Here is a 12,709-nt window from a genome sequence, read left to right as displayed (position 1 = left end):
GGTAACTCTGTTGTTGTCTGTGTCGCACTGCTTTGCTTTATCTTGGCCAGGTCGCAGTTGTAAATGAGAACTTGTTCTCAACTGGCCTACCTGGTTAAATAAAGGTGAAATACATTTAAAAAATCAAATAAAACCACCTGAGCCGCTGCCTGTTCACACCGCTACCATCCAGAAGGCGAGGTCAGTACAGGTGCATCAAAGCTGTGACCGAGAAACTGAAAAACAGCTTCTATCTCAAGGCCATCACTGTTAAACAGCCACCACGAACAAAGAGAGGCTGCTGCCTACTTACAGACTCAAATCATTGACCACTTTAATAAATAGATCACTAGTCACTTTAAATAATGCCACTTTAATAATGTTTACATATCTTACATTACTCATCTCATATCTATTGTATTTTATACCATCTATTGCAACTTGGCCAACTCGGCCATTGCTCATACATATAAGAACAAGCATTTCGCTACACTCGCATTAACATCTGCTACCATGTGTATGTGACCAATAACATTTGATTCGATTTGAGCCGTGGCATGCTACTCATTATGTAAGAAAGCATATTGTGTTAAACTCAACTGGATTCTCCTGAGGGCGGAAGGTAGCCTAGCGGTTAAGAGAGTTGGGCCAGCAAGGTCACTAGTTTGAATCCCCGGGTCGACTTGGTGAAACATCTGCTGATGTGCCCTTGAATAAGGCACTTAACTCTAATTTCTTCTGTCAGTAGCTCTGGATAATAATGTCTGCTAAAGGACTAAAATGTCAATTACATCTCTGTGTGTTTCCAGGCAGGGGACAAACACTACCACCCCAGCTGTGCACGATGCAGCAGGTGCAACCAGATGTTCACAGAAGGAGAAGAGATGTACCTGCAAGGTGAGCTGAAATTGGGCTGAAATTATACGTGGAGCATTTTACGGGTTATTACGGTATCGTTGGGTTGGTTTTGCATGGTCCCTGGCCTGCTGTACTGCCAACTCTTAGGTTTGATCATAAATGTTGGCAAGAGAGCACAAACAGATCTGGAACCAGGTTACGTTTGGTCGTCTTTGTTCTCTAATACCATCTGTCTCTGTTCTCTTCCACAGGATCAACAGTGTGGCACCCTGGCTGTAAGAACACAACCAGAACAGAGGAAAGACATAGGGAACGGGTAGGAAATACATCTGCCCATTAACTACCTCTTGTACCTTGACCTTTTTTGCACTGTGCAAGTGTCTCTTCTGTCAGCCACTCCTAATTTGCCCCCTATATCCCGTCCGCTTGGCCCTAAACCTGTTTGCAGATTTGGTGGATTTAATGGTGGAAATAATAAGGTGGAAAATCCACCACTACAGTGCTTATACCTACCCAGACACCACATATCTGAAAACATCAAAGGGTTAGAGCCAAAGAGAAGGGATAGGGAGTGATCATTCAGTGATCACACAGACACCTACGGTATGCCTCTCTCCCCCTTTAATCCTATGTCTACCGGTGTATGTAGTGTGTGAGTGTCCTTTGCTCTGTGGTGGTTGCGTGCGTGTGACCTGCAGGTTTTTGGGTCAATTCCATTTCAATTCAGTCAATTCAGAAAGTAAGCAGACATTTTCTCATTGGAAAGAGTTGATAAAAAACATACAAGTTCTCATTGGAAAGCATTGAGAAAAAATGTACTTGGAATTAAAATGCCAGTTTACTGCCAGAATTGACTGAATTGAAATGGGATTGACCCCAACCTTGGTGAACTGTGATCTGGCCAGCTGAATGGGCTCCATCTAAGTCAGGTTGGAGAGCCAATGTGTGTGTGACTTCCTGTGAATCCCCCCTCTCCCTTCCCTTCCTCCACAGCTGTTGCCTCCGTCACTATTACTCCTCCACAAAACAGAAAGGCAGGTACTGTATTCGCTATTGACTATGCGATGGCATCATCCTGTGTTCCTTTCACCACGATGTTGCATAGGTCATAGGACATGATGCGCTGTGTGCTGCACCCTGCTGGAGCCAGCCTGCAGTGTTAAAATGCTACACACATTTGCACATTACATCTCATACACCTGTATCGCCCTCACGTAGAAGGAGCATGGGCTAAAGACACAGACATATTTGAGGAGTAGACATGAACAGTGTTCAAATTATATATTGACTCTTGTGGATACCCAATGGCTCTTGCGGGCATCCAATTTGTTGTGGGGGTGCCCAGTCCACTTGTAATTCGGACCATGCAAAGAAATATCAAACAATAAATTAATGGTTGTTTTCACCCAAACTACTCTTTAAAAATACCCCATTTAAGGCCTCCCGAGTGGCGCAACGGCCTAATGCACTGCATGAGGCGGCGCACAATTGGCCAGGCATCGTCTGGGTTAAGGGAGGGTTTCACCGTCCAGGATGTCCTTGTCCCATCATGCTCTAGCGACTGCTGTGGTGGGCAGGGCGCATGCACGCCGACAAAGTCGCAAGGTGTACGGTGTTTCCTCCGACACATTGGTGCAGCTAGCTTCTGGGTTAAGCAAGCAGTGTGTCAAGAAGCAGTGGGGTCGTGTTTCGGAGGACATATGGCTCTCGACCTTCTCCTCTCCCAATTCCGTACGGGAGTTGCAGCGATGGGACAAGACTGTAAACTACCAATTGGGGAGAAAAAGGGGTAAAAAGACCCCATTTATAGTAACCATGTGGTTGTGAAAACATGATTCATGTCAATGGCTGCATTCAATCAATACATGAATTCAGGACTGTTGTTTCCATCTGAATTCTGCATTTCCCATTAGAAGGCATGTGGTATTTACAGTATTAAGGACATTTATTGACGACATTGCGAGATTATGTGTTTGTATTTTATTTAAAGATTTAATCTACTTGTCATATGAGGTGTGACAATGTGGGGCATTTAGAACGCTGGGCCAGTACCAGACAGGTCATTGGTTCAAATTCCCGAGCCAACAAGGTAAACAATCTGTCAATGTGCACTTGAGCAAGATACTTATTCCTAATTCACTACAGGAGTGCCGTACTACTATGCCTGACCCTGTAAAACAACACATTTCACTGCAAGTAGTATCTGTTGTATGTGACAAAAAAGCATCTTCTCATGGAATTTCTAAAACAAAGTTAGGTGTTGAACAAGGTGTCTTTTCCCCCCCTGTTGATGACGCAGTGATTGAGTTGACATACACTATATATACAAAAATATGTGGACACCCCTTCCAATTAGTGGATTCGGCTATTTCAGCCACACCAGTTGTTGAGAGGTGTATCAAAATCAAGCAAACAGCCCTGCCTCTCCATAGACAAACATTGGCAGTAGAATGGCCTTACTGAAGAGCTCAGTGACTGGTAGGCCAGACAAGCTTACAGAACGTGACCGGCGATTGCTGAAGCGTGTAGTGTGTAAAAATCGTCTGTCCTCGGTTGCAACACTCACTACCGAGTTCCAATCGTCCTCTGGAAGCAATGTCAGAACTGTTTTTCGGGAGCTTCATGAAATGGGTTTCCATGGCCGAGCAGCTGCACACAAGAGTAAGATCACAATGCCAAACAACAGCTGGACTGGTGTGAAGCTCGCCACCACTGGACTTTGGAGCAGTGGAAATGCATTCTCTGGAGTGATGAATCCCGCTACACCATCTGGCAGTCTGATGGAAGAACCTGGGTTTGGCGGATGCCAGGAAAACGTCACCTGCCCGAATGCATAGTGCCAACTGTAAAGTTTGATGGAGGAGGAATAGTATGGGGCTGTTTTTCATGGTTCGAGCTAGGCCCCTTAATTCCGGTGAAGGGAAACGTTACAGCATCCAATGACATATTCTGTGCTTCCAACTTTGTGGCATCAGTTTGGGGAAGGCCCTTTCCTGTTTCAGCACGACAATGCCCCCATGCACAAGCGAGGTCCATACATAAATTATTTGTCGAGATTGATGTGGAAGAACTTGACTGGTCTGCACAGAGCCCTGACCTCAACCCCATCTAACAACTTTGGGATGAATTGGAACGCTGACTGTGAGCCAGGCCTAATCGCCCAACTTCAGTGACCTACCTCACTAATGCTCTTATCACTGAATGGAAACAAGTCCCCGCCTCAATGTTCCAACATCTAGTGGAAAGCCTTCTCAGAAGAGTGGAGGCTGTTATAGCACCAAAGCAGGGACCGACTCCATCTTAATGGCCATGATTTTGGAATGAGATGTTCGACCAGCAGGTGTCCAAATACTATTGGTCATGTAGTGTATTTCACTCATCAATTGCAATGGGGGCAAACATAATGCTGTAGCAACTTGAACCCAACACCTAGCAACCTCGTCAAGAGGTTAGGATCTCTTGGTGTAACAGTAAGAGATACGAACAGGTGTCACTGGACCCGTGTTTGAGTCCTGGTTGGGGCTGTCCCTAGAATTTCCTGCAATGCCGATTGAAAAAGGATGAGATGACATGAGCCAACTGAAAGATAACTAAAAGCTAGCCCAGAGATGCCCTTGAACTTGCACCGAGAGATGTTGTCTTGACATATCCCATTTCTGTTCAATAATGTAACCAACAGTTCTCCTCTTACAGCCTTCGAGGTCGTCGTCCGAGAGTATCTGTTCCAGACCTGGTTCAAGCATACCTGGCTCACCGGGTCATACCATATATGTGAGTTCTATCTACCGTATATCTTGCCTGGCGACTCACATTCAATTTTTCCACTGCTCTGCTGCAATCTTTAGTCTGAGACTACTATCATTGAAGTAGTTTGTGGTGAGTAGGGGCACGAGGGGTGTTGTACAAAACAAAGTAATCAGCGATTGGATGGTCTCTAACCAATCAGAGTATTAAAGCAAATGATGAACGTTAAAACCGGACCTTTTACCCACGTGTTCTGGCTCTGGCCCAACCAGAGTGTGCTTCGCATTCGGTGAAGGTTCGGGGAGGTACTAAAATCCAGACTCATTGCGGAGAATAAACTAACGTCTATGGGCGTGGCATAGCGTTTGGCCGGAGCAGGGAGTCTGGGGAGCCAGGCAAACATACATCTACCTTCACACACGTACTGGGCTGGATGTGCTGCTTCTATTTTTAGAATTTAGGCCACTTCTCCCCTAACGAAGCTTAAAATAAATTGTGACTCCCTGTGTAAACTTTGTCTTACTCCTTTTTCATACCGGTACATAGATTTTCTGTTTCCCCTTACATTGTTCATGTTTCTGTACCCTTACTGCCAATCCTTACTTCATGTAAAACAGAAGGGGCCCTAGGCTTATCAGACTCCCTAATAGTTATTCTATAGACCGTTGCAAATTGATTGTAACTTTCCCAAAATTCCCAGGTATTCCACAAATCCTGGTTGGAAGATCCAGTCAAGAGGGAATAGGCAGCAAATCTGTAAATCCTCCAAATGGGATTTCTGGAAAACCTGAGAATTTGGGGAAAGTTCAAGGAATTTTGCAACCCTACTGACCACTAATACTTGCTAATGCTAACCTGTCTCGGTAGATGTGTGCTTTTAGTTGTGTATAACCTCTCTCGCTCTGTCTCTATGTATGTGTCGATCTGTCTGTCTGTCTGTCTGTCGGTCTGTCTGTCTGTCTGTCTGTGTCCCTAGGCAAAAGTAGACAATGAGATCCTTGATTACAGGGACCTAGCCGCCATTCCCAAAGTCAAAGCCATTTATGACATAGAGCACCCTGATCTGATTACCTATGAGCCTTTGTACACCATGTCCCTGGATGAGAGGGAGGAGAGGAGGGAGAGTGTGGGAGAGGTAATTAGAATGAAACCATGCATGAACGTCTGTGTGTGTTTGCATGCATGTGTGTGTGTGTGTGTGACGCATCATGTAAAAATGAATGAGCCTGCATTCTGAAGTTACAATCGGAGCTGGGTAAGTATTTGTTTGAAAGAAAACGTCTGTGATGCATAAATCATGCAATCTTAAGTCATCTTTCTTCCATCTTTCCACCCTGGAAAGTATGTCTGTTGTTGCAGGGTGGAAGGCTGACACTTTTAGTGCATTTCATGTTTAGTCTAGTGTAAATCCTTTCACATTCAGTTTGCTGAGTCACCTTCTGTGTCCACAGCTCCATACTGCGAGAAGGGAGCGTTCCTCCATGCCAGACGACAAGGTAAGGCACCCAATTATTATCATTGGTGATACATGGTTTTGGTGTGTCTGTTCTTACAGTATGGTAATGTTGGATGTTGATATTAATAAATGTTGTCTTTTTCAGTCCTCAAGACACATGTCACCTACACCGTCTGCTGAGGTGAGTGCCTGTGTCAAGACAGTCAGTGGTTTGATTTATATTAATCTTTACTTGACAGTGGCTGCGATGTAATTCCATCTGCTTCAAAAACAAAACTTGAAAGTAAAAAAGAGAACACTGTATCTCAGTACCGCATTACACCATAATACTCTTGTTTAGCGTTTAGGAGGAATAGAATAGAATAACTTAATTGTGTTGCAGAGAGACAGCTTCTGTGGCTGATAATGAAGAGAAGCTCCTTGGATTGATAGTTTGGCAGGTGAGGTCACTGTGTTGTCCCTGTTAGGGCTGCTATGACATGAGGGAACGCATCCTCCAGAGGTCCACCAGTCAGGGTTCTATCGGATCACACGTCTACAATCGCAATAGTTACACCCCGTTGTCACGCTCACCGCAGCATTTTCACAGACCAGGTGAGTGTGCGTGTGTGTGTGTGTGTGTCTGTCTGTGTAGTTGTGTGTATGTATGTGTGCGTGTGTGCGAGCATGTGTGATTTGTATTGTTACTCTTTACAGGTTGCACAGGAGAAAGAATTGAAAATAGTCTGATAAATACAGTAGGCACTGACTCTCTCCACTATTCCCTTGCGATTTTGACAAGAACACAATACCACTTGTTCACAACTCACAGGAGTAACATTCATGCCTGTCACTCTTTCTTAACCCCACCGTAATCTTAACTCCCCACTGCAGCTGCTCTGTTGATGTCCTCTTTTATCTTTACTCTTCACATCTTCACTGACCACCCTGGTAACACTACAAACTTGAATGAATATTCCTTATAAATACTTTAAATGTAAAATAATTGAATAATGAAATATTTATTTATTATTAATGACAGTGGCTTGCGAAAGTATTCACCCCTCTTGGCATTTTTTCCTATTTTCCTACCTGGAATTAAAATACATTTTATGGGCGTTGGTATCATTTGATTTACACAACATGTCTACCACTATGAAGATGCAAAATATTTTTTATTATCAAACAAACAAGAAATAACACAAAAAATGAAAACTTGAGCATGCATAACTATTCACCCCCCCCCCCCCCCCCCAAAGTCAATACTTTGTAGAGCCACATTCTGGAGCAATTACAGCTGCAAGTCTCTTGGGGTGTGTCTCTGTAAGCTTGGCACATCGAGCCACTGGGATTTTTTACCATTCTTCAAGGCAAACCTGCTCCAGCTCCTTCAAGTCGGATGGGTTCGTACCACCGATTCTCAATTGGATTGAGGTCTGGGATTTGACTAGGCCATTCCAAGACTTTTAAATGTTTCCCCTTAAACCATTCAAGTGTTGCTTTAGCAGTATGCTTAGGGTCATTGTCCTGCTGGAAGGTGAACCTCCGTCCCAGTCTCAAATCTCTGGAAGACTGAAACAGGTTTCCCTCAAGAATTTCCCTGTATTTAGCACCATCCATCATTCCTTCAATTCTGACCAGTGACCAATGCTTCACTGTGGGGATGGTGTTCTCGTGGTGATGTGTTGGGTCTGCCAGACATAGCATTTTCCTTGATGGCCAAAAAGCTCAATTTTAGTCTCATTTGACCAGAGTACCTTCTTCCATATGTTTGGGGAGCCTTTTGGCAAACACCAAACGTGTTTGCTTATTTATTTATTTATTTAAACAATGGCTTTTTTTCTGGCCACTCTTCTGTGAAGACCAGCTCTGTGGAGTGTACGGCTTAAAGTGGTCCTATGGACAGATACTCCAATCTCCGCTGTGGTGGTTTGCAGCTCCTTCAGGGTTATCTTTGGTCTTGCCTGGTCCGTGAGTTTTGGTGGGCGGCCCTCTCTTGGCACGTCTGCTGTGGTGCCATATTCTTTCAATTTTTTAATAATGTATTTAATGGTGCTCTGAGGGATGTTCAAAGTTTCTGATATTTTTTTATTCCCCATCCCTGATCTGTACTTCTCCACAACTTTGTCCCTGACCTATTTGGAGAGCTCCTTGGTCTTCATGGTGCCACTTGCTTGGTGGTGCCCCTTGCATAGTGTTGTTGCTGATTCTGGGGCCTTTCGGAACAGATGAAAATATACTGAGATCATGTGACACTTAGATTGCACACAGGTTAACTATTTTTAACTAATTATGTGACTTCTGAAGGTAATTAGCTGCACCAGATCTTATTTAGGGGCTTCATAGCAAAAGGGGTGAATACATATACACGCACCAGTTTTAAATTTTTATTTCTTTGAATTTTTTTAAACAACTTATTTTTTCATTTCACTTCACCAATTTGGACTATTTTGTGTATATCCATTAATGCAACGAAATAGGAAAAACGCCAAGGGGGATGAATACTTTTGCAACCTCTGTATATATAGTTTATAGTTTATTAATGCAATTCATATACACACCGTTTTTTCATTTGAAGGTGTATCTCGTAATACACTTTTTCCTTATTCCTTATCCCCATCTCCTTCAAATAGTTTTTCCTCCAAGTTTGTTGTTTTCTAGTTTTTACATGATTCCGATTATCTCCCCCTTCTTTTCGTTCACCCTCTCTCACCTCCCCCTCTCTCCCTTCCTAACTCTGGTGGTGGTGTCCACTGGGTCTGTTTCCTCTCTCACCTTTCTTCCACATCTTCCCTCTCTCCCTGCCTCCCTCCCTGTCTTTATCTGTGATGGTATGTCTACTGACTGTATTACTTCTTCCTCGATTCCACACCTCCCTCCTCCTTTTCCACCTCTCCTCCACGTCTCTCTCACATATCCCCTCCACATCTCCCTCCCCACCCTACCTGTGGTGGTGTCTCACCACCGGCTCTGTCCCCCCCTCCCCTCTCTCACCTCCCCTCCCCTGCAGAAACTCTGACAGGCATGCAGAAGCTCTGCTCTGACCTGTGCAGTAACAGCCATAGTGACTCCCGCCCCACCTCCCCTTTCAGACATCACTTTCTACCCCATAGCCAAGGTAAGACAGGGCCCTAGTCCCCATGGTCCCTCCACACTCCCCACTACCAAGGCAAGCTGTGTCACCTCATTCAAGTCTTAATGCCTTATACGCTATCGCTAAACTACTCATGTCCCTACCACATTCTTCAGCCCCTATACAATGCCTAGTGAAAGTCTACACACCCCTTGCACTGCCTTAAATTTGATCTGAAAGGGATTACATTCAAAGTGAAAGAAACATTATAAAACATTTTCTAAATTAATTTAAAATATATAACAAACGTATCTTCACACCCCAGCGTTAAAACTTGGCGAAAACACCTTTGGCAGCAATTACAGCTGTGAGTGATTTTGAATTTGATTCTACCAACTCTGCACAACGCTTATGGCAACATACTGTATATCCATTGTTTTTGTCAAAATTCTAATGCCAAAGACACACCAGAATGGATTTCCAAAAAGTGTTGAGTTTTCCTGAGTTTTCCTGCTTGACATTCAGACTACGTTTTTATATTTCTGTCCATCAATGATTTCCAACCACATTTACTGAGCGTTTAGCAATTTAGACAAAAACAATGGAGATATATTGCCATAAGAGTTGTGCAGAGTTGGTAGAATCTTATTAAAAATGGTTCACTGCTGACAAATGTAAAGACATATGCAATCAATAAATATTTGTGTTTTAGTTAATTTATTAATTAGTTAATAAACATTTATATATTTTTTATTTTACTTTGGGTATGTAGACTTCCTCTAGGCACTGTATACTGTTGCCATGCACATTTGATGTGAAGTGAATGTCAGAAGCTGACTAGCCTGGTCCCAAATCTGTTTGTGTCTTTTTTACCAACTGACTGTCAAACAGATCTGGGACCAGGCTAGAGACGTCTCTTCTGCTGTCATGATATAGACATGCAGCCTAGTTCACTTAGACCAGAGGTTCCCAAACTTTTTCACTCAGGCTCCCCTTCCAGCATTGAGAAACTTTGAAATGTTCCACCCAAGTCACATTACTGACAATTTGCCTGTTTAATGATACATGTCCATTATGTCTACCTGCACAGCCTCGTCTCCTAGACTAGACGTAACATTGTAAATATAAATCCTGGACATTCAAATTAGTATGAGATGTTACGTTTGGTATGGTTACATAAAACATATGGTTACTTAAGGCACAAATGAAAGTAGGGTGGATGGGTGGGAGTATAATGCGAACATCTAGCAACGCGGAGGTTGCGAATTCAACTCTCATCATGGAGAACTTCAGCATTTTAGCAAATTAGCAACTTTTCAACTTTTACTTACTACATTTTAGCTACTTTGCAACTAAGCATGTTAACTAACCCTTCCCCTAACCTTAACCCTATTAGCTAACTCTAACCCTTTAACCTAAATCAACTCCTAACCCCTAGCCGAGCTAACGTTAGCAACCTAGCCACCTACCTAGAATTCGTAACATATCATACATTTAGCAAATTCCTAACATATTGTATGTTTAGTGAATTTATAATGTATAATACAAATTGTAATTAGCAATTTATCTTATGTTACAACATCCACAAATTAACACATACCATACTAAACGTAAAATATCATACAAAATGGAGTTTCATACAGAATAATACGAAATGCTCTGAGACCAGGTTGGCCTGCATCCTATGGTTAGGTCTCATATTACCTCATGGCTACAGTATGTTACTAACATTGTTGGTTGAGATTAGTAGGATTAGGGACGGGTTACGGTTTGATGAGAAACATTTTTCAGCATCCATCTAGTTAGCATTAATCTGCCAATTGTTTTGGATAAAACGTGTCTTATGGTCTTTTGTGTTTTGATGCTGTTTGGTTACATGCTAAGATGTGTCCTCATCCTCATCTACTGTGTTATGATAGGGACAAACAGAGTGAATCTGTAGCTGTACCAAACTCAGAGTTGCATATGGTTCATACTGTATGCTCTGGTATGCTTCTTGTCTGCTGTATGCTTTAACTATGCTTTACAGTGCCTTGCGAAAGTATTCGGCCCCCTTGAACTTTGCGACCTTTTGCCACATTTCAGGCTTCAAACATAAAGATATAAAACTGTATTTTTTTGTGAAGAATCAACAACAAGTGGGACACAATCATGAAGTGGAATGACATTTATTGGATATTTCAAACTTTTTTAACAAATCAATAACTGAAAAATTGGGCGTGCAGAATTATTCAGCCCACTTAAGTTAATACTTTGTAGCGATTACAGCTTTAAGTCGCTTGGGGTATGTCTTTATCAGTTTTGCACACAGAGAGACTGAAATTTATTCCCATTCCTCCTTGCAAAACAGCTCGAGCTCAGTGAGGTTGGATGGAGAGCATTTGTGAACAGCAGTTTTCAGTTCTTTCCACAGATTCTCGATTGGATTCAGGTCTGGACTTTGACTTGGCCATTCTAACACCTGGATATGTTTATTTTTGAACCATTCCATTGTAGATTTTGCTTTATGTTTTGGATCATTGTCTTGTTGGAAGACAAATCTCCGTCCCAGTCTCAGGTCTTTTGCAGACTCCATCAGGTTTTCTTCCAGAAGGTCCTGTATTTGGCTCCATCCATCTTCCCATCAATTTTAACCATCTTCCCTGTCCCTGCTGAAGAAAAGCAGGCCCAAACCATGATGCTGCCACCACCATGTTTGACAGTGGGTATGGTGTGTTCAGGGTGATGAGCTGTGTTGCTTTTACGCCAACCATAATGTTTTGCATTGTTGCTAAAAAGTTCAATTTTGGTTTCATCTGACCAGAGCACCTTCTTCCACATGTTTGGTGTGTCTCCCAGGTGGCTTGTGGCAAACTTTAAACAACACTTTTTATGGATATCTTTAAGAAATGGCTTTCTTCTTGCCACTCTTCCATAAAGGCCAGATTTGTGCAATATACGACTGATTGTTGTCCTATGGACAGAGTCTCCCACCTCAGCTGTAGATCTCTGCAGTTCATCCAGTGTGATCATGGGCCTCTTGGCTGCATCTCTGATCAGTCTTCTCCTTATATGAGCTGAAAGTTTAGAGGGATGGCCAGGTCTTGGTAGATTTGCAGTGGTCTGATACTCCTTCCATTTCAATATTATCGCTTGCACAGTGCTCCTTGGGATGTTTAAAGCTTGGGAAATCTTTTTGTATCCAAATCCGGCTTTAAACTTCTTCACAACAGTATCTCGGACCTGCCTGGTGTGTTCCTTGTTCTTCATGATGCTCTCTGCGCTTTTAACGGACCTCTGAGAATATCACAGTGCAGGTGCATTTATACGGAGACTTGATTACACACAGGTGGATTGTATTTATCATCATTAGTCATTTAGGTCAACATTGGATAATTCAGAGATCCTCACTGAACTTCTGGAGAGAGTTTGCTGCACTGAAAGTAAAGAGGCTGAATAATTTTGCCTAATTTTTCAGTTTTTGATTTGTTAAAAAAGTTTGAAATATCCAATAAATGTCGTTCCACTTCATTATTGTGTCCCACTTGTTGATTCTTCACAAAAAAATACATTTTTATATCTTTATGTTTGAAGCCTGAAATGTGGCAAAAGGTCGCAAAGTTCAAGGGGGCCGAATACTT

General features: G+C 42.7%; 1 protein-coding gene across 1 annotated transcript in view; it reads left to right on the top strand.

Moving 5' to 3' along the window:
- LOC135510777 (actin-binding LIM protein 1-like) overlaps window positions 1–12,709 on the top strand; it is a 160,874-nt gene that overhangs the window by 127,435 nt on the left and 20,730 nt on the right. The window contains exons 7-14 of the mRNA XM_064931987.1: window positions 789–876; window positions 1,089–1,153; window positions 4,531–4,608; window positions 5,558–5,716; window positions 6,033–6,077; window positions 6,183–6,218; window positions 6,505–6,631; window positions 9,027–9,134. Of these exons, the coding sequence (XP_064788059.1) occupies window positions 789–876; window positions 1,089–1,153; window positions 4,531–4,608; window positions 5,558–5,716; window positions 6,033–6,077; window positions 6,183–6,218; window positions 6,505–6,631; window positions 9,027–9,134 (706 nt within the window). The remainder of the gene's footprint in view (window positions 1–788; window positions 877–1,088; window positions 1,154–4,530; window positions 4,609–5,557; window positions 5,717–6,032; window positions 6,078–6,182; window positions 6,219–6,504; window positions 6,632–9,026; window positions 9,135–12,709) is intronic.

Source organism: Oncorhynchus masou, chromosome 23, assembly GCF_036934945.1.
Source record: "Oncorhynchus masou masou isolate Uvic2021 chromosome 23, UVic_Omas_1.1, whole genome shotgun sequence".
In the NCBI taxonomy this organism is placed as follows: Eukaryota; Metazoa; Chordata; class Actinopteri; order Salmoniformes; family Salmonidae; genus Oncorhynchus; species Oncorhynchus masou.
This window is presented reverse-complemented; position numbering and strand designations above follow the sequence as displayed.